General features: G+C 39.4%; 1 protein-coding gene across 1 annotated transcript; it reads right to left on the reverse strand.

The window, feature by feature from the left end:
• Nucleotides 1–1059: 1059 nt before the first annotated feature.
• On the reverse strand, nt 1060–26111 carry gabra1 (gamma-aminobutyric acid type A receptor subunit alpha1; the record flags this gene model as incomplete). Its single annotated transcript, XM_080508368.1, has 9 exons — nt 1060–1380; nt 1950–2152; nt 12830–12982; nt 15062–15205; nt 17005–17087; nt 19038–19258; nt 21023–21090; nt 22074–22186; nt 26032–26111. 9 exons carry the CDS (start codon nt 26109–26111, stop codon nt 1060–1062), a joined length of 1386 nt encoding a protein of 461 aa, XP_080364494.1.
• Between the last annotated feature and the right edge of the window lie 695 nt (nt 26112–26806).

Raw genomic sequence — 26806 nt, forward strand, 5'->3', positions numbered from 1 at the left:
CACTGATATTGTTGTTGCTGTTGTTGCGGACAGTGTGTACACATACACACAGGTGAATATATCTTTTTTTTACTTTGTTGTGAAAGCAGCTTTGAATGGAACGTCAACTTGGCGAGAAACAGTCACTTAAGCATGAGTCAGACCAGTATATACTCTTTTTTTTGTAGAAAGTATCATAAAATGAACCAAAAATAAAGAAACGTATTTCCATGTATTCAATAAACGTACCCTTTAGTTACACTTTGCAAAGCTTAAACATAATATTGACATCTCTAAACACCTGATAATATTTACAATGATTTGAAAAAAAAAAAAGGGAAAATAGTTTCTATGGCGATCACAGAAATGATTGGATTCTTGTTTAGTTTGTCGTCTTTTACCCTAAATAAATGGTGTGTCCACTGAGACATGTTTTATTGCTATTGCAGAAACCCCTAAAATATTTTTGAATCAAATAAAATCTACAGAGAATGGAAGATATTTTGAAATAGATTGAGTGTAGCAATTTGCTGCTGATATCAAATGAAGAAGCCACCAGTTGATCTGTATTTTAAAGAAATTAAAAGAAACAATAAAATAAGTATGTCCTGCCCATGCATATACATAAGTGCCTTTTCCTGTGTCAGTGATTCCTTGTTTGAATTAAAAAGACCAAAATGGAAACAAAAAAACAACAAACAAAGAAAAGCCAAAAACAAAACATGGAAACAGAGAAACAAAAGCCCCTTTAAACAATTTGGGCCATGTGCAGCTGTTGAATAGCATTCTCTTGGCTATATATTTATAGTAGCATTTTCTTCGTAGCATCATCCCAGACCTGAACAACACCCTCTCAAATGTTTGTATTTTTATCTTTTCTTTTTTTCTGCATTTTGTTTTTTTCAAAATCTTCAAAATGTAGTTAAACATAGAAGCAATGCAACAAGTAGGAGTTGAAACCAGCATGGACACCATGTTTGTCTGAAAATAAACACCTTTTTTTCTTTTCTGTTTTTCTCAAGAGGAATAAGAAAGAAATTAAATCATTACGGGTATAATTTAAAAGGAATGAAACATGGATTAGTGTGGATTCATCCCCTGCAATTTGGGCTTCTTATTCAAGTATGTCGCCCAGTAGACCAAGTTAAAGGTTCCAAAGAGCAGAGGGAAGGCTATTCTGGCAATCCTGTCTATCTTGCTCACACTGTTAAAGGTCTTCTTGGCCTCTGGAGGTTTGGGCTTTGGCTCCTCCTTGGGCTCGGTAGGGGGTGGTGGGGCGCTTTTGGCAATTGTGGCCAATCCAGGGTCCCTGGCAATATTGGGGGCGAAGGCTGTAGCAGTGGCAGCTGGGTAGGCTGTGGTGTTGTTCTTCTTGAGGAGAGACTCCTTCTTCTTCTTTTGCTAATTGCATTTGATGGAGAGATGGGATAAATGGTTAAGGTTACCGGCTTAATCAAAGTTCAGACACCACTCTTGATGACAATTACTCCTATTCTGTGATCTACCTCATTTCACATGGTAGTAATATTCTCAATAATGTATGAATTAATATTGGATACTACTATTGTTTTAAAAACAGCTGGAGATGACAGAGTACGCTGCTGCTGACGGTGGCATTAAGACAACTGGAGCAGAAAGATGAACACTAAACTATTAATGTTATTCACATTGCATTTTCTATTAGAGAAAGTGGTGATGGCAAATGAATGTTCCCTGCCTGATGTAGCTCTATCAGCAGGCAAGTACCACCCTGCTGTAACAAAGACTAACTGGAAATAATATAATTTCACATCTCTTGTGACTGATTTGATGGAGTCTTTCCTTGCCTGGAAATATATAAATTCCCTTTGAGCCCAGTTATGCAACCACAATATATGCGATAATTAGCGCAATTTACTCCATGTGTACCTTAATGCAAAATCTACCCAGGAATAGCTATGCAAGAAGGTTAAAACATCATTTTTACATACCTTCTCTGGTACCACACTTTTCCCATCCCAAGCGTAACCCCTTTTGGTGAAGTAGTTGACAGTGGCAAACTCGATGAGGGCCGAGAAGACAAAGGCATAACAGACAGCAATGAACCAATCCATAGCTGTGGCATAGGCCACTTTAGGGAGCGAGTTCCTGGCACTGATACTCAGTGTGGTCATGGTCAGTACAGTGGTCACTCCTGTAGAGAAAAAAAAAACGTGAAATACCGTTAGATCCTTGAAGTTTCAGGTGCTGCCATTTGTCACCTTTGTACAGTAAATGCACAGGAATAAATAATGAGTAAGCTCTTTGTCCTATACTGCAAATCAAATCCAGTATTCCAAGTATTGTGCGCAAGCCACACGATGCCTACAAAGACAATATTTCCCAAACTGAAGCAACCTCAAAGTATCATGGAATAGGAACAATGCAAAGTGAGTTATTTTTTTCTGAGCTCAAGTATTTTAGTCACATAAATCTATGTGATCAGTCCTACAGTGCATGCTTTTAATAACCTTACAAAGGTAGCACTTTCTTCAGATGCAGGTGGGAAGGATATATAGAGGCACTGCTGTTGACTAATAACAAGGATAATCCAACTAATTTCCTCCCAGCTATGACCTACTCACCAATGCACAGTTACCATAATATACCAAAATGAATCCACACAGAAATAATGCAGAAATTAAAGATGGATGCCTCATTTTTAATCCCATCTCTCTAGTGCAAATTAGCATGATACTGAAACATGAGCTCCAGAAAGCAGTGCAGAGCCACGATAGAGGGGAAGGGGAAGTAGGTCAGAGCACATTCGTCAATGCAGTGCTCGTTACAGAACAGGCTACCACAGATGTTTACACTTAGAACAACATGAATCCAAGCATTGAAAGATCCATCGGTTCAGTCTGGACTAGCATGAATAACATCTGGCTTGTAGAGGAACTATAAAATATGCAGAGATGGTCCTCCCACATGCATGCTGCATGTGGGGCCATGGCTGTGTACAAACATATAGTAGAGAGTGCATGCTGACTTGTATAAATACAAGATCCACAAGATGGTGTTGACATTTTTTTTTTAGAATAATGATTTGCTCCATAAACAAAAATAGTTAAAAATAATTTTCTAACTGATGTGATCATTTTTGATCACTCCAGAAATTAGTTAAAGGGAAGAAACAAAATACACTATTTACATAAACACACAACCCCCCAAAAAAGGAGCCTGGTCCTTTTGAAAATGTAGGTATTATTCAATACAACATGGCAGAATGACTGTTTGCAAAACTGTAGTTTTGGTACAACTTCTGCCAACAGTGTGTTAGTAATTTGGAAATATGAGAGTAAATACTTTGTTACTGTTCCTCCTTTTGTCTGGCAAATATATATGATGTGACATAATGGAGTCGACACCCCCACCCTGGTTGGAATGCAGTCCTGGAGCCTTTCATGAGTTTTGCATGTTATTCCAGGGTCTATAGGTGATGTGTTCTTTTTCTCCATTGTCCAAAAACATGTTTGAGGCTGTTTGTTGACTAAAATTTCCCCAGAGTCAGTCCCTCTGTGTTTTGTGCTGGACTGGTGATCTGGTGACAAGGTGCACTCTGTCTTGCCACTTGGATTGGCTATGCCTCCCAGGACCCTCAGTAGGATAAGAAGATGAATTGGTTGATATTAATATGATGCTGAAATGGTTCAAGCCTGCCTGGTTGCTCAGTTTGTGTCTCTGTGTCACCAATTCACACAGCAACTGTCCAATCTCTGTGAACCAGCAGGTGTATCCTGCTGGCTTTTTGCATGCAGACACTGAATCATAAAAAAATAAATACATAAACGGCATAGCCAATGAAAAATGTTGGCTGCTTTTATGATATTTACATATCAGCATTTTCTTGTCGGTAAAATGTGCATCTACAAACTCAAAATCACAAAATGGCTGTCCACTTTCATGGTGATGTACTGAATGTTAAATAAATTGGATCGAAGAATGGTTGTCATGAGATCAGTTAAGAAAAATAAACGAAGTCAGAAAATATGGAGTAAATCCCCAAAACACTAATATTTTACACTCTGTTCCTGTTATTCTGTTTACCACTTCCATTGAGTTTTACACAGGTCCTCCTGATATGTAACTGTTTCCTGTCAGAATTGTGGACACCCCCCGTCCTAGTTAAGTGTTAAGTGATGAATCACTGACTCCTCATCCTCCCACTCTCTTTTCACTTGCTTTGCCTTTGCTGACTTGGTGCTGTGACATGAACCATAAAGGATGGATATTATGTTCACATTACTCATAGCCAAATAAGTGATTGGTTAGTGGAAATAACTGAGAAAGATGCCTCTGATGGATGCATGCATTTATGGGGTTTATTAAGGTAGTGAAGGGGATAATAAATATGTTGGTTAAACGTCTTTATTTGTAAGTAATTTATTGCTAAAACCTTTTTTTTTTGTGAATGTCCTATAAAGACATATAATTTGTTGAATTACATTAAAACAGAGTGAAATGATTAAGACAGACACCTGTTTCATCATATGTGGCATAATTACACTTGGCACGAGCACAGTCCGAACAAACAAAAACAAATGAAAGGTTCATTTGAAAGTGATGCTATCCATATCCAATTCAGTGGAAAGACATAACTCAGCCACCCACATACAGTATGTGATGCACACTGATGGAGAGGCGGCACTTCGAGATTAAAGGAAGCAGCAGTTAAATGCAGCCACCACGGTGCACCTCATGATGAAGCTCCATATTGTGCACTGCAACCACTGTAAGGAAAACCAATGCTGGGCTTGATTGTTTAGAATGCATGGCAACAAGAGATATGGAAACAATTCAGGTTTCCTATCAGATTTCCATGCCCTCCTATGTTATAACTTCAAATTAAGTTCATCTGCAGCTATTCTATGTGAGAATGCGAAAGATATGTTATGTTTTATGTTGTATTTTAAAACTAAAACCAGCCACACTGATGGAAGAAGCAATAAGAAATTACCCAGCATGTCTTCCTTCTTGTTAAAAACAAAATCAAGGCAGTATGTCAATATGCTATCAATTGACCTAAACTGCAGGTGCGTTCCAGAAAAAAACTAATGCAACGCATACATTAGCTCTCATAAAGCTGTAATCTAATTGCATCTGCTAGTTTTGTCTAAATCATTTCAAATTGAAACACCATCTTGAGACTGCAGTGGAGTGACAGTGTAGCATCAAGGTGTCATTGCTTTAGAGTTGGGTGCCAGAACAGTCTCCTTTGGAGAACAGCCAGTACAACGTGATTTTGCTCGCAATCATGTGCACTTATGTCCACAGTGGGAGTGACTTCACAGCCACCTCTGATTCACCGCATCTGATCTCTTTATATTTATGTTTTAAGGAGATGAAGAAAGTAATGAGGGAGATTACATCTGTGGCAGATGTTGGTCTGTCAGTGTTGTTTGTCAGTAAATCAGTTAATTTTGTGGGGGAGAAGGACGGCAGCACCACTGGGTATTACACAAGTCCTCGCAAAAGCAGCCTGATGCTCAGCATCATATATACTTTACTGTGTTTGACAAGCTCTGTTGTCATGGAAACAAGTCTCTCAACTCCTCCAATGTCCTAATACCACGAGAGAGAAAGAAAGAGAGTGGAGGAAAGCCTTCGGTGTAAAAATACTTAAAATGATGCACAGATGCAACCGTGATTGGATGATGATTAGCTTGTACACGTTAATGCAAACGTTATATGTCATCTGCATATATGTGTGGAAATGTATGTGTGTTACTCTGCTAATAAGAGTCGGCTGGCTGTGCCTTTCCTACCTCCAGATGGACAATTCTGCTTTGTGTCTGTTTAGTGATGGTTCTATTTAGGACTCATTTGGAAAACTGGGAAGCTGATTCATTAGTACATGACTCCAGAGCTGGTTTTAAATGACTCTATCTGACATGTTGTTACTAATAGTCTTGAGGCTTTGAAGGATGTTAATGAACAAAATCACTGATCTGGAAAGTTCTAACTGGATTATTAGTGGTGTAACTCAATTCTTGAGAGTCCCTTCCACTCAATTTAGCTCAGTGTGCACAAGCAATGCCACTTGATTTATTTGATATATATATCTTGCATAATTTTTTTGCCTTTGTTTGTTGGCCCAGACTCAGCTATTCACATAAATATCGAGATGAGAGGGGGGAGAAGAAAAATGCTGCTAGATTGCAAGTTTGGACAAGGTAAATTAGAGATGATGAAGATGATGAATACACAAGGTTGGCCTGCTTGCTTTAAATTGGGAGGACAGTCACTGTTGCCTCTGGGAAAGGAAGCTTTGATATGACTAAGCACATGTGCAAATTTCTCAAAAAGGAACATTTGGGAGTAAATATGGTGCAGACAATGTCCCCTTGGTTAATGAGTTTTTGACAGAATATAGCTCGTAGAAAATTGGTTTCATCAATTCATTCAATGTCTAGCTGCCGGTCAGAGTTAGTGGATATGCACACACACACACACACACACACACACACACACACACACACACACACACACACACACACACACACACACACACACACACACACACACACACACACACACACACACATACACACACACACACACACAAACACTTTTTGCATGACATGCAAAGTCAATGTTTTCTCATTATTGTTGACGTCTTTCTGACATTGCGTTGTTTGTTCCAACTCTCGTAATAGCAGAGAGAAGTGACAAGCTTCACGTTTTTGAGCCAATCTCAAGTGAATGAATAAGATACACTGCCCATTCATTACATTACAGCCATAGGCAACCCTCTGTGTGGCAAAGGAACCCTCCCCCCCCACCCCCAAGCATAGATTATCCTCTGATAATGTTTTGACTGAGTAGGCCAGCAATCAAACATGACAATCAAAATATGGGAAGAGGTCAAAAGTGACTGCTCACTCAAAGAATACACAGTCCTTTAAGAGTAGCTCACACAAATCTAATCTGGGTGCTTTGAAGGATTTGCAATAAAGCTGTTTTTTTGTTTGTTTTTTGCAAGTGCAAATGGTGTTTACGCTTGAGACTTCAGCTTCATAAACAGCTTCACTGTGGTACATCCTCCAGACAAATATAGCAATAACACTGAATGAAGGATGCCAAGGTGGAAGCCATTGTCTTTTTACATTATTGGAAGGATATTAATGTAATTCTCTGTCTCTAACCATGATGATATTCTTGATCAAAAACAACCAATTATTTTACTTGCCTGAAATTAATACGAAAGGGTGAAAAGAAAGGAAAGATCTTGCATAAACCAAACAATTTGCACTTTGCTTGCTTCATGCAGACATGATGATTTGTTGTTGATTTACTATCACTGAAATTTAGCTGAGATTCTTGTGTGCTTTACACAATGTTTACAGGAGATCGATCAATTTGAAACAGTTTCCTCTGTGTTCGTCTGCTTGCATATGAAACAGGGAAGAACCAGGTGAGTAAATGCTCCTCCTCATAATAACAGCAGCATGTCTGCCGAATGCTTTGTGTTAGTTCACCAAAATATCAGCATATTCCACACAATGTGAGAGACATGCCGAATATTATATTGTTGTCAAGACAACTATGCTAAATGGATCATATGTGTGGTATTCTGAGCATCAATCACACTCAATCCTCAATGTTCCCATTAGAAGATCAGCTTCCAAAGGGTATGTTCACATGTGCAACTCTTTAAGGGATCAGATTCCGTCTCAATTTTCATTCGGAAAATAGACGATAACTTAAATATTTTAGTGGTTACCATCATTTACAGCAGTGACTTTAGTCGCAGTAGATCATTTTTTACCCACAGGAGCACGAGTATGACCAGTTTGATCTTACATTAATACATTAGAGAGTGTACTCGTGTTGAAACTCGTAAATCTGATGAATGAATATGATTCTTGTGTAGGGACTTGTCGAACAACTTTTTTTTATGCTGCCTTAACCACTCCCAGGAGTGAGACTGTCTTTGTTGTATGCCTGTCAACATTTCCCCTGCACTGTACTGCAGCTCTCATTTATTCATGCCTTATCAATAACGTAAGCCTCGGGGAAGCCTGACCCAGAAACACATTACCTTCAGCACCACTACGTCACCTTCGATTTACATAACTGAAGAAACAAACTGACATGTTGATTGGCGGGTGATGCAAATGACTGTGCCTGTAATACAGCTGTGAGATTTGTGCCACGCACACGTAAACACCCCCCCCCCCCCCACATACACATACATCATATAGTAGCACTGCCTACAATGTTGTCAGCGACGAAAATGTATGACCACCCACTGACACGCAACCAGCATGATCAAATATAACAAACAAACAAACACATGCACATGTATACACACACACACGCACACACACACACACACACACACACACACACACACACACACACACACACACACACACACACACACACACACACATCGACTCAAAACTCAAACGCACACGTTCACTCACACACAAGGTGCTATTCCTTAATGAGGAGATACATTAAACAGCATCATGGGAGAACCAATAAATACACAGCCAATCGTTGTTAAAGAGGAGAGAAGGAAGCAAGCTAATCTTCTGAGCGCTTCTGTCCCTGACAGCTTAGAAACAGAGAAACGCAGGAGGGGAAGGGAGGCGGAGGAGAGAGAAAGCACCATATCAGCGCCATTAGTGGCTGCTTCCTTTTTGGTTTACATTTGGACTGCAAACAAATAAATTGCCAACAGTTTTCCACTACACCGAACTAGCTATAAACTAACCAGCCTCTTAATCGGTACAGTGATAAATAAGATAACTCTACCCACTGCTGTGTTTTTAAATTGCCTATTCATCCACAGGGGAAGCTTTAGGGAAAAAAAAAAATTTAGTGCAGAGGCTGTGCTTGATAGTCACATAATGTAATTTAAACGTGGTTTTTAACACTGTGTTTATTCATGGTAATATTTTTTTTGTGCCAGCCTTGGCCGAATCTGTGGGAAACATTAAGCTGATCACATGTGTATTAATCAGAACGCACGTTGTATGACAGTAGCTGTTTGTTTATTCTTAGTATCAGTGCAGCTTTTGATGCACTATGATGCCACTCTGTAATAAAGACAAGAGGACACCAAGCTGTGAAAGTGTGTGAGGGAGGAATGAGTAAACTATATTAGCACCTTGAAGTCATTTGTCTTTCACAGTAAAAGAATAAAAAAATCACCTTGAATCTTCTGTCTGTGGAGTTGTTATCTCATATGTAGCAGTGTCAGCTTCATACAGTGTTTCTAACTTATGGCTTGATTCAGAGGTAACATGGGCATTACTGAAAGAGTCAGTCATTACATCATATCTGGCACTTGGGGCAAGTGGGGATTTGATAGCACAATCATAGCGGCAATTCAAAAATTATTGATATAAAGGAAAATAAGGTCTTTCTATACTCTCTTTGTTACACATACTGTATAAGTGATTTTGCTTGTGAAGATCCATTTGCAATAAAGATTAATGACCATTACGGGTAAGAATGATGCTCGTTCCCACTGCTCATCCAGTGAAAGTGAATTCTCATTAATTCACTAATTTATTAGATAATTGTGCAGCCTACAATATATGATACACAGACAGGCAAGGCATTAATTTTGGACCCTTGTTGAATTTAGGTCATCCCACATGTTGTATCTGAGGAATATTTCAAGTCTTAATTCATTCATCCATGCACACGGCATTATTAAAACCCCAAATGAGAGGGGGCAGTGCGTGGGTCATCAAACCAATTATACTTTATTGGTACGTGGACGGTAAGCATTAGGTAATCATAATTGGCTTTGTTATTAATGATGAATTATGTGCAGATGGTCATTGAATGCATTTTCAAACATTTTAACTTCAATGCAGGTGACTTAAAACTGATCATATTTTGACGCTGTGTCAAATAAAGCAATGTGTTGCAATACTTCCATTTGAACCTCTTTGATGAACAGACTTGCATATCTGCTGTACTGCATGATGCATATTTGTCACTTGAACGGCCAATCAACTATCCTGGGACATTTTGTGTTTATGAAAACGTGAACATGTGCTTATTTAGCTGTGTCTGTGCGTGAATGCACACACATGCCTGCGTACACGACATACGTGTAATCTCATGAAGCTGAACCAGCAATAATAGCATGAGGGACACACACATGCCCTAGATAGTTGTTTGAATCCAATCTAGGCCATCCTCATTTCTCCAACACGTGACAAGCACCGCAGGTACCAAGCTGTGCCACACACACACACACACACACACACACACACACACACACACACACACACACACACACACACACACACACACACACACACACACACACACACACACACACACACACAAAAGTACTCACAAACCTAATCAATCAGACACCAAAACATTACAGGAAGTATAAAAAAAAAAAACCTGCTGGAGACTGCAGAGCTGTAAAATCCAGTGTGTCGTGATTCTGGGAAAAGTCTTTAACTAGTGGGCTAGGGGAGACACTGACATCCATGAGAAGAAAATGAAGACAGAAAGAGAGAGGGAGGCAGAGAGAAGGAAAAGAACAAGAAAGAGTGTGGGGAGAGGTAACTCAAGGACATTCTGCCTGCTGCTGTGCTGGGTTGCTACAGAGCATGCTGCAGACTAGCAAGAGCTTTCCTTTTGGGCGGTATTATATAAGACGTTAGTGTGACAGACAGACAGATACACACACAGCCGCATACAAATACGCAGGCCAATGTGCACACACATGCATAGACACACACACACACACACACACACACACACACACACACACACACACACACACACACACACACACACACACACACACACACACACGCACACACACACTAGTAGTCAAACATTCAGCGCACGTAATTCTGGATTCATTCTGAGCTTTGCACTTGAAATTCTGCTGCAGCGGGTCACAACTGATTAAGACTCATGTTCATCTCATTGGTGCAAAGACAGAACAGAGTACAACAGTATGGATAAATTATACAACAATATTTTGGACTTAACAACAAGCAGTTCAATCAGTTTTTACATTTGATGCCCTTTAAAAGAATAACTTGACCTTAAAATCCGTATAAACAGTTATCTGCATAGCAATGTAAAATGTGTGAGCAACACTTTAGTGCTGTTAGTGTCCATGTTTCTATTTTCTCTCTGGTTGACGTGTTCATCGCATCAAAACATTGCGGCGAGTGTTGGTTGCATTGACGTGGTGGGTGCAGCTAAACAGTCAGAACACACCAGATGCAGTCAGAGCTTGTGACTCTTTGGTCAGTTCTTGGCGACAATTTCAGTGTTTGTCTGTCTGCATTCATGTACCTGGTCTGGTGAGTTGCTGAACGGTCTTGTGACGTTATCTGATTATGTCTGAGTGTGACCATGCCAGAAAACTGCTAGTTTTCTGTGCAGCTGAGTCTCTCATCCATGATATCTGGAGCGCCGGGGCAGAGAGTTCCATAGGATATAAAAAGCTAGCTTTCTGCGAGGCTCTGTGGTTCTTTGTCTTAGCCTTGGCAGAGCTTGCAGGCTGTTCTTTCTTACTTTGTTTTTTTGCACTCAAGCCCCTCACAAAACATCTACGTCAAAACATTTCTAAAAATGGCAATGACACCAAAATCCCCCCACATTGAGCTTGACTCTGTTCAACTTTATTTTCAATTAATTAGAATATATTTGTATCTTGTGCCTAATTGATTTATGCCATACGCTTGGGCCAACGTTAATACAAATGTAGAAAATATACACACAAAAGCCAAAAACATAGTCTTATGTCTCAAGAGGCTAATCAGACCACAAACATTGACCTCCACACAAAAGAGGGAGTCTGGAGCTCCAAGGGGTTAAACTGTCACCAGACAGATGGGTCTGGCAGTTGGCTTTCAGATTGCATTTGTAATATGAATCATGTGAGAAGACGAGTACTGCAGTTGGTCATCAGTTTGCAGTTTCTGAACAGTCATTACAAACTCCACAGAACAAAATCACCAACAAATTCTTAAAACATGAATGTTTATAAATCTTGCAAATGAGACGCATCAAATGAATCTGAAAACGTCAAACCTCTTTTTACTTTGTTTAAATCTAAATGCAGTTTTTAGTCCATCCTGTCAGGCTGCAGCTCTCCCCCTTTCATGGTAAAAAAAACATTCATGTATAATTCTCAAATTGCTGAGCCATCCATTTAATGTGTGGTTTATGCTTTTATCCTTATCAAAAAAAAAAAAAAAAAAAAACTGAAGATAGTCAGACGCAACACGGAAAATGTACCAGGCTCCTTTGACTAAAATCATGGCATTTAAATATTTTGTATATAACACATGTAGGGTGACAAATAAGATTCTAAGAACAGGTTGTGCACCAGTTGCTTGTGTTGTGCAAGGTTTTAAAATTCTGAGGTTGACACAATGCAGGAGTACATGAGTCAGATTTCTTCATGGTGTAATTGTTTGTGAACACCCACTTGGAAACCCATTCTTCATCATTTTTAAATTTTTAGATGATAATAATTACAGCAAAATGCAATTCAACTTCAGAACAAAGAAATGGAAAAACAACTTCATTATGAAGTAATAAATATACTTCAAAAATCAGATTTTGAAAGAAATAGCACAATGATTACAAATGTAAATTTTTCACTAAATCTTCATTTTGATTAGTGGGTAGATTTCTGATGTATTATGAGGAATCCAATGTATTTAGTGGCGAGCTATATGCTGCTATAGTTCTGAGTGAGTGCCTAATGTGTCAGCATTGTATCTTCCACACTGATTTCCCATGAACAGATTTGAAACCTTCTGGTAATGGGCTCAGTTCTCTCGCCACAGATGTTTCTGAGAGAACAGAGTAGACAACTCACCAAAGACAGTTCTGGCAGGGACCGACTCTCTGTTGAGCCAGAAAGACACTTGGGAGAGGATGACTGTCATGATGCATGGTAGATATGTCTGGATCACAAAGTAGCCGATTTTCCTCTTCAGGTGGAAATGAGTTGTCATCACAACGTATTCTCCTGTTGTACGCAGACAAAAGATATGGAAAGGTTACATACACAAATCTTCAAAGAGAAACTGTAATAATGATAATACCGATGAAGTTGGTTAAGCTTTGATTTCATTTGGGTTACAGCTATATATGAAGACCTGTGCAGTATCACCCTGTTAGCACGTCATGCACAAATTGCTGTGGTTCAGAAGTAATTAGGTCGGTTTGGTAAATGGCTTTTAAGTGTGTTTTTTTGGGACCACACTGTGGTGTCGTAGTTACTACTCTTGCCTCATGGTGGATGAGAAAATCCAAGGTGGCCTTTGGCTGGAGTCTTTCTGTATGGAGATCCCAGTTCCTTGGCAGATTCTCTCCAGGTACATGTTTCTTAGGGTTGATAAGCCATACGTATGAATATGATGGGGAATTTAATGTGTTAACCCTCTGATATATGATGACCTTGAGGGCATGCCCTACCTTTCTCCCGGTATTAACTGGGCTCCAGTTTCTACAACCTTAACTCTTATAAAGCTGTTATCACATTGAATATGTATATTTCTTGTGTTTTTATGGCAATGTTACAAGCCCCCCCCCCCCCCCCCCCCCCCTCTCCCCCACTGCCGAGTTCATTGACAGTTTTGAGTTGCCATTTTGATTCAGTTGTTATTCAAGTAAAAAACAATACCTAACATGTAATATTAACATCAATGATGAATAACTATACAGAAAAATGCCCAGTATTACAGACCTGGCTTTAGCTTTATTTCATGGTTAAACAAGTAAATATCATGAACCCTTGTTTAGCCCTTCACTGCTTGGGCATTTGTGGCAGCTGATTGGAACTACAGACTGTGTAACAATCAGCAGTGCAATGACCCTTTATATGGAGCCAGAACAATCAGGGAGGGTTTTTCTGGGGATGGGGGAGGAGGGGAGTTTCAGACTGGCCAACTAGTTTATTTATCTGATCTCAGTCTGATTGAACATTGATTGCACTTGTTGAAGAATGGGCAGTCACCAAAACGATCAGTGAAGTTAGTGACAGTTTGGAAGACTATGAAAATGAAAAACATCCGGTGGTGTTTATAAGACAGACAGTGACTGCAAAAGGTTCTCCATTATTTTACTTGTTACTTGACTTGTTATGAGCATCTTGTAAATTATTTGAGAATCCATGAATTCTGGGCAGTTTTAATTAACAGTGCTGTACACTCTACACACTAAATACATTATTTGTCCATAAACCTATTGAGGCCTATTGATGAACCTATTCAAGGCTTGACATGTTTACGCACTGTGAAAGATTATATTTCAAACCAAATATGGACAAGCACAGAGACCAAAGTGCAGAAGAATTGTAGCGTACTATCTTTTGTAGCCGCCTTGATAGTCTAAAGTGTTCGTTTTCAAAGGTTTGTTGTGTTGTATCCTACAGTTTTATTGTTCTTGAGTTTTATCGGCACAGTTATGGATGCCATTTGTCAACAAACTCAATATCCAGGCATGATCCACTTCATCAGTGCTTTCACAGCCAGTCCTCTACAAAACACAACAGTCACAGGAGCAGCACGGGGGTTTGAAGTACTTATAACAACATGTTGATTCTGAGGTTTTCCAGAGACAAAAATAACTATTACAGTGTACATAAATCACGTGGGAGCCTGTTGCCAGTAAAAACAAGGCAAAGATGAAAGGGAAAGGGATGTCTCAAGTTTTACTTTCTGCCTGCAGCTCACATCGCAGCAAACAGGTCACCCATTTCATGCTGTGACTAATTTTTGCCAGTATCAATCGACCAAAATGAGTTGGCGGGGGTGGGGTGAAATGGCCATTTGGGAAATGAAGAATCTGGGACGTGGTCTATCATTTTTAAAGTGACACAGTGATGCCACTGCAGATCCATTGCAACTCATGCAGCTGTCACAATATGCAATCGCAAACCATTTGCACCACAAGTTAGAGTGAAATGATGATTGTGGAGTGGGAGATCTTTGTTTCATTTGATGATAATAATGCCCACATGGCCTCAATTTGAAATGTTAGCCACCACTCGTAAAACACTTATTTCCATCACAGGGAATCACACTCCAGGCAAACTGAAGCCTACCTGTGCTGGACTGCACCACACCAGAATCCACACTCTGTCCCATCAGATCGTATTGGTTTAATCTGGATCCATCCTCTGCCACCACCACAGACTGGGCAGCCCCTCTGGTCCACACGTAGACCACTTCTGCGCGAGTGTAGGCATCTGGCAAGGGCAGAACAGAGTAAAACCTTATAAATAATTTTGCTGCTGCGAGTCTGTCCTCACGTGTTGTCATGTTATGTTTTTGGAGCTACAAGGGATGCCTGATGACAAACAGATCTGAAAAAAAGTGCACCCAAACGTTCCCTCTTTCTACTTCTTGTCGTCTTGTCTATTCCCCACTCATCAATATGCTGGCTGTCTTTTATAATTTGCTTTTTAAAGATATTATCCCTTTCTTCACTCGGGTAGAGTGTCAGCAGGCAAAACATGTTTAAACTAAGCACAACCTGCCAATGCTTTATGGTGTTTTCTATAACAATGTATTATGTGATATGGTGTTGTGTCAGATCATGTCGCAGCACATCATGTCACCCCCCCAATTTATAAGAAAAGAAAACAACAACATCCCAACAGGACAACATGACCTTAAAACAGCTAAGTCAGTCTCTTCTTCCCTTCGGCCACCCAACCTGTCAAAGCTGCAGTGTGGCTCGGCCACTGCAGAGGAAAGGATGGCTCAACTGCAGACTGCAGCATAAGGAAGAGAGCTCATCACTAAAATATTTAGGGAGTGAGTTCAATTTAAAGGCGGTTAAGGCTCGTTCCTCTCACTCACGCTGTGCAGCTGTCTGAAGGATGGCACCCAGACAGTGTGATGTTCACTTCTCCGTGGGTTTAGTGTGTTTTAGCTCCTGGTTCTTTACCCCATCACCCCCAACCAGCCTCCACCCACCACCCCCCCCCAGCCCATTTGCTCTCACTCTAGTTCTTCTCTCATTCTCTATTCTAGTCTAAAACCTCCATCAGTCTATCTCTTGTTATATCTGCCCGAAGTTGATACAGGGACAGGGAAGATGTCAGCAGTGAGCAGCTGGCCTGAAGCTCTGGTAACAGTCGGCACAGCGTTGGATAATTGCAGGTCTGCATTCTTCATGCATGCCAAGGTCTTACGGGGTTCTGAGAGTTCTGCAGGGGTCAAATTGGGTTGTGATGATGCCTTTTTGTTTAGGTCATAACTCCATTTAAGCAAGAGTGATGACCACACATTAGTCTTGTATTTGTGTGTGTATACATAGTGCATTTATGGTCATTTACACATGTTGGGTATAGGTTTAGCGGATGTTTGTTTGTTTCTTGAAACAAACCCATTTATGCACACATTCCCACATCAGTGATGAGAGCTATCATATCAGGTTCTAACCTGGCGCACAGAAAGGTGGCATAAGGGACTGAACCAGCACCCTTGATGACAACCTGGTTTATGAGGTGGTTCAGAGTCACCTCAAACATCTTTTTGTATTCAATGTTTTGCTCTTGGGCATAATTATCTGGGACGGTTAGTCCTGAATAAATTGGAAGTTGTAGGGAATCTGCACCACCTGGAGATTGCTCTCTCCGAGAAGGGGATTTTTTCGTCAAGATATTGTTTAGTCTTAGCAACACTTAAAACCAAACTTGTATTATAAAGACCTTTGAGATCTCATTAAGGTCAAGTTTTAATAAATAATCACACTTATCTTTGGAGATGCGATAAATGAAAAGGTGTATTTTTTAACCGAATTCAATCATTTGAGGGAGGGAAAAAAAAAATTATATATATATATATATATATATATATATATATATATATATGATTGGATTTGATTAAAAAATATGTTTGCCTGAAATGTAAACCTTTTAATAACGGGTACCAATAAAATATAAAATATGTTATAATACATATACCAAAACAAATATAGTGCATTGACTTTTACATAAAACTGTATGTAAAGTGTACATCACTACTAAAGATGACTTACAGCTGCCAAACTTCAGCGGACAAGCATGGGCATCCATAGGGAAATCTTCCAGGTGCATGGGACATTCCGCTCTTACTGTAAGTCTAAAAAGGGACAGACAGTAAGACAGAATAGTAACATGGAAAATACGAAAATCAGAGCATGTGTGAAACCAAGAAAAAAAATATAGCACAGGGACAGCACAAGGAGGAAGGCTGGAAGAATTGCGGCATCGTGACAATGGAGTACAGTTAGGCGCCATGTGGTGTTCGTCTTCTTCTATTTTTTTCCCAGTCTCTTCACACCAAACAATGTTGAATGAAGCTGCACTTCTTTCCAACCAATCCAACGTAAATGCTTCAGCTCCCTGAGCTGTAAGTTTCTATTTCCTGACAGCTTGGTGAAAAACAGCATGTCAGGCCACCCGTGACACACTAATCTCCCATCTATCCCTCATCTCACTCATCTGTGACAGCAATATGGGCTCCGCCTCTCCCCCCTCCCCCCGCCAGTAAACATGTTGAAACAAATGTTTTACGATCCTTGCCTTAGACATCTCACATTAGCATCACTCCGTGCTGAGCATCAAGGTTTGTCCTGTCATGAAGGGTTTATTTACCCGCCCTCTGCTGAAGGCTACTGAGGTGCCGAGTGTAGTGCTAAACTCAGCTCAGCTGGCCGTACACCTTATCGTCTTGCTTGTGACTGTCAAGCAGCATCCCCAAGGAGATAAATCATGACGGAATAAAACAATTTTATTTTTCCTACTGAACACTGTCATGGAAAGATGGCAATTCGTAATGAAAATATATGCACACGGGGATAATATTTGAGGGACAACAAATAGATAAAATACAGAAATAAAAACTTGTAATCATCCAGTTGTTAAATCAATCATCTTTGTGTAAAAGAACCATTTTTATACATTGTGTATACAAATACCGGCTGTATTCACACTTGTACATGGTTGAGGCTACATATGTGAGACAATATACTGATGAAAAATTAAATTATTAAAAAAAATTAAAGAGTGATATATTCAATTATAATCAACGCCTCTATCATCAACCACCAAAATCATTTAAAACCACATCAGATAAAGGTCAAAGGTTCATTCATTATGTAAATGTGGCTTTTCATCTTTATGAATCAATCGAAAAAGGTAAGTGCTCATCATATACAGGTATAAATAGTTTAGACACACACACACACACACACACACACACACACTGAATATATAAATATAAACTGTAGTATTCACATTGTATTCACTTCTGCAAACTGTTCACCTTCAACACGAATTAAGAAAAATGGCAACAAAGTTCTCATGTCAGCTTGCCAACCTTCGATACTGTCTTGTCCAAGGACATGGCAATACTTGAATCCAGTTGGAAACAATGCGATCAGACGACAAAACGCTCTCAACATCTAATCCATTATCACCTTGCTCACAATTGTAACATAAACTTGATGAACAAAAAAATATAACCTACAAGTGGGCTATCAACTTGGATTACTGTTGGATCAAACAACAGGTCCTCAGCTGTTTTAGGAAATTACATATTTTTGTACTTGTACATGTATTGTTTTTACAATCTGAAGAGCAAATTATCTTGATACAGAATACTCATTTGCAACAATGTAGGTTAAATGTATCCATTTTTCATGTTTTCTTTTCTATTAATATTCAGTTTTACCTTAATGTGCTCCCATTTAAACTGAGTTTTATTATCAACTATTCAGTATAATTAATTTTCCCTCCAATAAAACAACAATTTTGATTGTAGTACTGTTGCACTTTTCTTTTCTTCACTGCTTCAGTCATCTCAAAGTGCTGTACACCAGAAGTCACATTCACCCATTAGCACAACCACACCAATGGTGATAGCGACCACGCAAGGTGTTAAATCTCCATTGGGTGCCGTCCAAGGTTCAGTGTCATGTCCAAGGACACTTTGACATTTGGACAGGGCAAGATGGGAGGTCAAACCTGCAAGTTTCTAATTTGAGGATGACTCGTTGCACCAACTCAAGAACACAACACGTAAGCCTACCTCATCGTATAGAGCAGTGTGCCCTCCTCTGTAATTCGCAGTAGCTTGTTGGGCATGGTCATGTTGTGGGCCACTGACTTCTTGCCATTGTGAAAGAAGGTATCCGGAGTCCAGATCTTGCTGGCCATCAGGTTGTTGAGACGCAGTACAGCCATGGGACCTTTGAACTTTAATCGTTCATCCTTCCAGCTCTGTCTGAAGAAGACATCAATGGTGTACTCCTATAGGTGGATGGGGGAATGAACGCAGTGAAAAGATGTCAACTAAAAGCAACAATTCTCACCCAGTGCCACTTTCATTTCTAGCTTTACACACAGGTGGTATGGAAAACATGCTGAGTAATCAAACCTCACCTCACGCTCCTACCCTTTTTCATGTACATTCTTTTTTTTTTTTTGCAGTGTCACTATGACTTTCCTACACTGGTCTTGGTCTAGTTTCCCTGCTGTTAAATGTCTATTCCTGTTAAAGGCTTTGAGAAACTCTGGGAAGATCTCTTGGCCCATAGTCTCCTTGCTGGTATCTTCTCAAAGAATACCTCAACATGATGTCTGTGGCTTTCTTTGCGTCTTCTTTTGTTGGCATAGTCACGGTCTGGTCATTTCTAATGCTCTATATTCAACAAATTAAACATTTAGTGTCCATTCATGTGTTTTTGCATTGTTATGTAAGTGCCAAAAATTATTATTGTTAGCATTTATCTTTGGGGAAACGTCCTCGCTCTGTAATCTGAATTGCACTGGACACAAAAAAAAACAAAAAAACGCACTGGATGCAAAATTAGGAGGACATTTCATTTTCAAGCTGGCTAATGACTATAGCTGAGAGCAGATTTTAATGGTTCCACATGACTGCACAGGAGAGTAAAGGGAGCCTGTAAAAATTACAGTTCAGCCTGTTTTTTGTTCCCTTCCCCTCTTTTCCATTTGGTCCCAGGAAGATAATTAGCATAAACTGAAATCAAGCTTCAAGGTAATAAAGAATGGAGCATAGGGAAAGGCTAGAGATGGAGAAGACTCAGTTCCTCAGTTCTTCCTTCTGGCCTCAACAGAACAGCAAAATAGTGCTGGCCCGCATGTCAGTTCGTGCAATTAACTGCGGTTATGTCAAATAGAGTAGACACACTTCACGTGGCTATAACAAGTCTTTTTTCTTCTTCTTCTTCAGCAGGGGGTAGTGAATCATTTAAATGCTATTAATTGGTTTTTGGTGCACAGGGCACAGTTCAGATTCTTGTTTGAACAGCTCAAGGTAGAAAGCTGAAAACTAAAAGAATCCCAGAAGCGACTATTTATATTTTAATGTCAAATTTGAACAATGCTCTTTCTTTTGTTGGAGGTTTATTTTGACTGCTGTCAAACCGTCTTAACATACCCTTGTCCTTGTCTGGAATTTCAAATGGGAAGTGACAGCAGCTTGACCTTTTCGAGTGACAGTAACACATATGGTATAGCCGTTTTTGATGCAATTTGAATATGTTTCAGAAGTGAAGCTGAGGTCAAATTGCTTAATCTGTGTTTTGAAATAGCTGCACTGCATTTGTCTAAAAAACATAGTCATTTAATCTACTCATCACTTAAACACCTCAGTATCTAGACATCCCACGAAAGACGTATCGGTATGTGAAAAGGTCTCTTCTTTTTTGATATCCCAGAACAAATAAATATGATTTGCAGCTAATGTTTACTGCATAGTTGTTGTTTTTTTTGCTGCAGATGGAGTCTTATTCATGAGTCACAACATTTACTATTTGTTGACTGCAATTACAAACCATGCACCAAATCATACATTTCATGAGTGACAGTTTAATTAAAGTACCACGAGTTAATGGAATAAATGGTCAAATCAATAAATACTATACAGATTAGAGACCATTGAATCCAGAGGGGTTATGAGGCTGGGGTGAGGATAGTAAGAATGATAGAAGAAAACAAATGACCTTTACGAAAGCCCCTCCACCCAAAAAACAAAACAAAACATCTTACCATGTCATGATCCGAAACTGGCCCAATACTTGTCACGAAAATGTCAGTCTTGACTTCAGTTACACGCTCTGTTGAAGCAGGAAATTGCCAGAGTGAGTGACTATCAGTGGCATTCATTAGCCCTTAACTACCTGTTAAAACAAGACTGCCTACGAAAAGCCTATGATCCATTCAATTTATTCATCAATATACTTAATTCTCCCACACACACATTCACTGACAAACATTGAAGCTTTAAATAACAAAAAATAATAATCATTTTGACATCTATTTTAAATGTGTATAACCATTTCTGATTGAATTGTCAGCTGCATTACCTGGACCAAGTTTCAATCTCAATTTTATTTATTTATGTTTTTAAATGTATAAAGCTATATCGCTGAAAATATGCCCCTGTGGTCCAGTAATTCAGACATCCAAAATGGGTCCACAGGGGATTAGTTGTGGACAAGGTGAAAGGCTGGATGTATGAGTGTATTTGTACAGATCCAACAGCTCATTCCCCATGCCTTTAAAAAAAAAATATGACAGCAAGATTTATAAATGATACACATCATAATCCTATTTTTTTTTTCTTTTCATTGTTGCTGCTGAACGTCGAGCAGGCTTGTTTGATATCCACTGCATCATGATGTGTGATCATCAGTGTCCTTCACATGCAGATTGTAACATATTTCCATGTGTTCTCTTGATGTCATGCTTTTTTTTTCTCCACTTATTCACTCACTCATCTATACTGACTCTGTTATTTCTCCTTTTTTTCCAATAATGATGGAAAGTCAACCAAAGAGTAAGCAAAATCACCCATAATACACTCACTGTGTAATAATATAAAGGCATGTTATATAGTGTTTCAAAAAGCAGCTGGTATAGAATACGTTTTTAATTCATTCAGTCACACAAACTGAAAGTAAACATTGCTTAAATATAATTAGACTCCCACCAGATGATTTCACATCCATCATAGCCATCATAGTTTTTTTTTCTTTTCTTTTTTTAAATGGCGCTATCATGAGCAACAAAACAGATTCAATGACTTGGATTTACTGACCTCCCAGTCCTGGCCTGAGGCGATTGTCATAGCCATCCAGAAGGCTGTCTAAGATCTTGGTGAACACTTTACTGTCATCTTTCTGCTCTTCTGTCATGCTGTTCTGCCCAGAGCTGGCAAAGCAAAGGATACAATTGAGAGTCACAGCGAGAAACCCCCAAAAAATCAAAACTGTAAATTAACTGAGAACAAAGTTTGAGGACAAATCATGTGTCACCCCCCCCCCCCCCCCCCAAGAAAAAAAAACAAAAAACAGAAAAAACAAAAAACATAAGAAGATTATATCTTGGTATCAAGCAACGCATCCATGTTGAAGTAAATTTACAGCATAAAACACATTGAGAATCACAACATCAATTAAAATGTATGTATGACCACAAATACCTTTGGCCCTGTTTAAAGAAATTGCAGCAGGACACCATGACATTGTGAATCATGGTCAATGGTCGACAGACGGTTCCACTTTTACATTATGTCTCTTTGGCTAAAATAGGATTTTTGTCAGTGGGATTTAAGACTGGACGTGCACATGTGCAAGTTCATGTAGGCACAATAGAGGAAGTAGAAAATGAAATGGAGAAATCATAATGCAATATTTATACCTTAATATGGTCTTTTAGAACACAAAGGCTCTGCTGAATGTGCTCTTTCAACAACATGAAACAAAAAGCTTTGAGCAATACAAAACTCTCTCTCGCTTTTTCTCTCTCTCTCTCGCTCTCTCTCATACACGCATACACATGCAATCAGAAATTGTGCATGCACAGTTTGCATTTCCATGCATAAATATTTCAGATATACATACACTAATTAGACTGTCTCGTATAAAAATGGGATGTGGGGAACGAGAGATAGAGCATGTGTGCGTATGTTTGCACACCAGAATCAATGCACGCATCAGTGCATGCATGCACTGCACAGCCAAGGTCTGTATGCATATGTGCAAGCCTTTGTTTTGCATGTATATCAGTGCTGATAATAATTGTTCAACAGTGTATTGTGTGGCACATCTTCTCCCTCGTGTTCTTGCCAATAGCATTTGGCTTGATTGCATGCAAAATAAACATGAAGTGTTTGGAAACAAGCTCTGTGAGCAAAACAGCTCCAAGGAGAAAGAGAGGTCATCAAGATTAGTTCGCAGGGACTTGCAATGGAAGGCAAAGAAAAGTAGGCGATGTAGTGGGAAGGAGAGTGATATCTGGAGAAACATGTGAGAGAAACTCAAAAGAAGAGATGATGACACAGAAAAGAAGATAACAAATGTGTAGGAGTGCTAGAGAAGGTGGGCAAACAAGGTTGGGAAAGGTGAGAATGCTGTTTGGACTGTTACCATGTAAAGAGACAGAGCTCATACTCAAAGCTGCAGCACTGAGGTAGATATGTCAGCTTTGAATATTGCATTGCATTGCACATGGATTCGTGTAAATGGGTTAATGCATGTCTCTCTCTGTGTGCAATTATTTTTAATTCACAAGCATTCCATATCTGCCAAAAAGGTAAATAAATATAATAATAATAATAATAGCAATTAAAAAAAAGCAACAAAAAAAAACATAAAAAGGGTTGTTCTCTGAAGCAAGCACAAAGTGTAAAAAAACAAACTGTGATGAGTAATTTTATTTGGCATCAGACCTGGAGGTCCATGCTTTGAAATACACAAATCCAAAGTACGGTAATAATTAAGTCTGGAAGGCCAATTATATATAAATATAGACAACATCAACTGCATCCGCAGTCCATGGGATGTGGACTGGGGCTAAATAAAAAGACCTCTCTGATCCCTCTGTATTAGTCACTTTTCACAATTATCTAAGCATTTCCACCAGATTCGTGACATGTTATTTTTGTCACTAGAAGTGTGACACTCATTTCATTTCTATCTTCAATGACACAGAATAGAAACCAAGATATCTGAATGTTATGTTCAGCCGTGATTGAAATACATTTGACGGAAAGAAAAGCAAGAGTGTAAATGTACAGACAAAGAGTATACACTGAACTTACTAAAATATGTTTTACTCTGTTTTGAACGATAGCTTTATTTAACACTGGTGAAAGATTATAAAATGTCAACCTTGTGATTTCTATGAAATTCATATGATGCATCTTTTTTTTTTTTTTTAACTATGCAATGGTGGTACAAAATTATATTTCCAAGGATAATAAAAAAAAAAAAAAAAAGATGATTTAGAAAAGGTGCTATGGCAGGATACACACGTTTAACAGCCAGGGGCTACTTCCTCCTAAAACATTGTACACCATCCCCATCTACAGGTCATCTGAACAGCAACAGTGCTGTTCACACTCTTTCTCCCAGTCTTTCTCTCTCTTGCTCTCTCTCCATTTTACTGTACCTCTAACGCTCTCTCGCTTTCGCCGTCTCTCCTGTCTGCCGGATATCTAATTATAAGGCAATTTCTTCCGTTGGCACCATACTGTATCGGAGTGCTAGGTCTTCCTGATTACCGTGCCTTGTTGAAATCCCCCAAGGTGTAAGTGTGTTTCTGGATTTGACTTCAAAAAGGGGTACTGGATTATACAGTAAATCTTTGGGTGATAATTGCTTTGCAGTTTACAGTGACAGTTTCTCAGTCAGGTAATCACTGGCTTTACATTTCCTATAGTGGACAGCTCATCAAGCCCTGTAAATCAGACCTTCCTTCAGCACACTACAGCAGCGGTTGATCATTTCGATAAAACAGAGTTTAAAATGGCATATTGCTGTGCAGCAAATATTTTGGCATACTACACATTTCAACTCTCCTTTGCATTTGACTGTTTTTCAGGTGCAAAATATACACTATATTGCATGTAAGTGTGGTTTTTCGGTGTAACTTCTGCGAAATGAAAGCTGGACCATCCCAACACATCACCATTTAAGTCAACTGCCTGTGACAGTTCAACTGAATTATTCAAGTGTGAAGAAAATCCTGATCTCTTTAGCCTCCCTGGGATTCTCCACAAGGACCAGAATGCTATGAGAGTTCAAACGATATCATGCAGTTGCAACAGCTTTGAAGAATTATACAATTGGAATTGTTTTTCGTTCAAGAAGGCTTAACTGGCTCCCATTTTTTTTTTTTTTTTTTTTGTTTCCCCCTGTCACATTTATTGAGATTAATCCAAAGAGAGGAGTAAGATTATGCTATGTTGAAATGCGCTACACAGAACTTGCTGCCAAATATTTGAATCATGTGGGAATTATTACAGTCACAGTCACATGATATTGTATCTTATTGCTGTCATCTCTTATCCAATCCCCATTCCTTCTCTGGTTGTTTGTCTGCTTCTGGTGAGCTGACATCCAACTCCTCAGTGTTGACACTGAGAAAAAGTGCCTATACATCCACCCCACTATCCCTACAGCCACTGTCAAAACCACATGTGGAGACATCGGTGCTAAATATCTCAGTGTAGAAAGCATCAGTCACTGTGTACAACGTAGGTTGTAAAACTGATAACGTAGGGACATTGTCTCCTCGGCCCTAAAGTGGGGAGTTGCTATTTCGACTCCTTGTGTGTTCACTCTGTGTTGCACTTCTTATTACCTCTATGCAATTATAAGCATGCAGGTGTCCTGTGGGGATGCCCCAGTTCCAACCATGGTGGATATGCTCTCTAAGAGTGTAACCCAATAAACCAAGCTGGAGGCAGGCAGACGGAATATCAACCCGGTAAATGTATGGCTGATCCTCTCCGTGGCTGAATGACAGATTCAAAAGCGAGTTTACTCTTGGGCAAGTTTCGACACCAGCATTATGAAATAATGTTCTCAATATTTTTGCCCAGTGCAGTCCGACATTGTATACAATCAATGTCCCATTAAATGTTTGATCATATTGGTGTTATTTGGAGATTTTGGAACTACTTGTTTTGTTTCCGATAGCAGGCTTATATGTGGTGCAGCTTAATTGATCTAATGTATTACACACGTGCATTGAGAGTTATGAGTTCTTACCTTTTCCCACCCAGTATGCTGTTGATACCAAGCAAGCAAGCCCACAGAAACAGAAAGGCCGCTCTGCTCCGTCCACACATCGTTGCAATATGAGGACCTTTCACTGATGGAGGTCAAAGAGAGAAGAATGTATGATTACCAAGTCAAATGAATGAGCCTTCCCTCGTCAACTTCCATCCTCCCATTTTATCACACTGTCAATGAACATAATGGTAGGACAAAATACATACGCAGACATGGATGAGGAAGTTACAATGATTACCACATCCCCATTAAGGAAAAAAAAAAAGTCTTATTTGGGATTGTGGGTCTTGCTTCTCAACACATCTCATTGTTTCCTGACAGAACATGAATCAAACCAAATGGTCCTGCCACATGCATTGGTTCATCAAATGGCACTTGACACACACAGCCCCAGAAGATTTTACATCATCATTTCGAGTTGGATGTCACATTTGACAGAGACATATCCTACACCCTGGCCATGAGGGAGGCAACATTTGAATAACTGCTGAGCGTTTCTATGATCACACAGCCACCCAGTGTCAACACTCTCATCAATGACGCCTAATAATAGACACATATGGCATGGCTGCATCTGTATTGCATGATAATTAAGGAAGGAATAAGAAGAAAACACATCGACAACACACCACCCTGCGCGAGCCTGTAGCACCTGTACACAGCATCCTAATACCCTGCAATGTGAAACGGCGGTACCGCAATATCAAACCAACCCCCCCCCCCCCCCAAAAAAAAAAAAAAATAAGAACAT

This window comes from Blennius ocellaris (assembly GCF_963422515.1).
Source record: "Blennius ocellaris genome assembly, chromosome: 14".
NCBI classification, from domain to species: Eukaryota; Metazoa; Chordata; class Actinopteri; order Blenniiformes; family Blenniidae; genus Blennius; species Blennius ocellaris.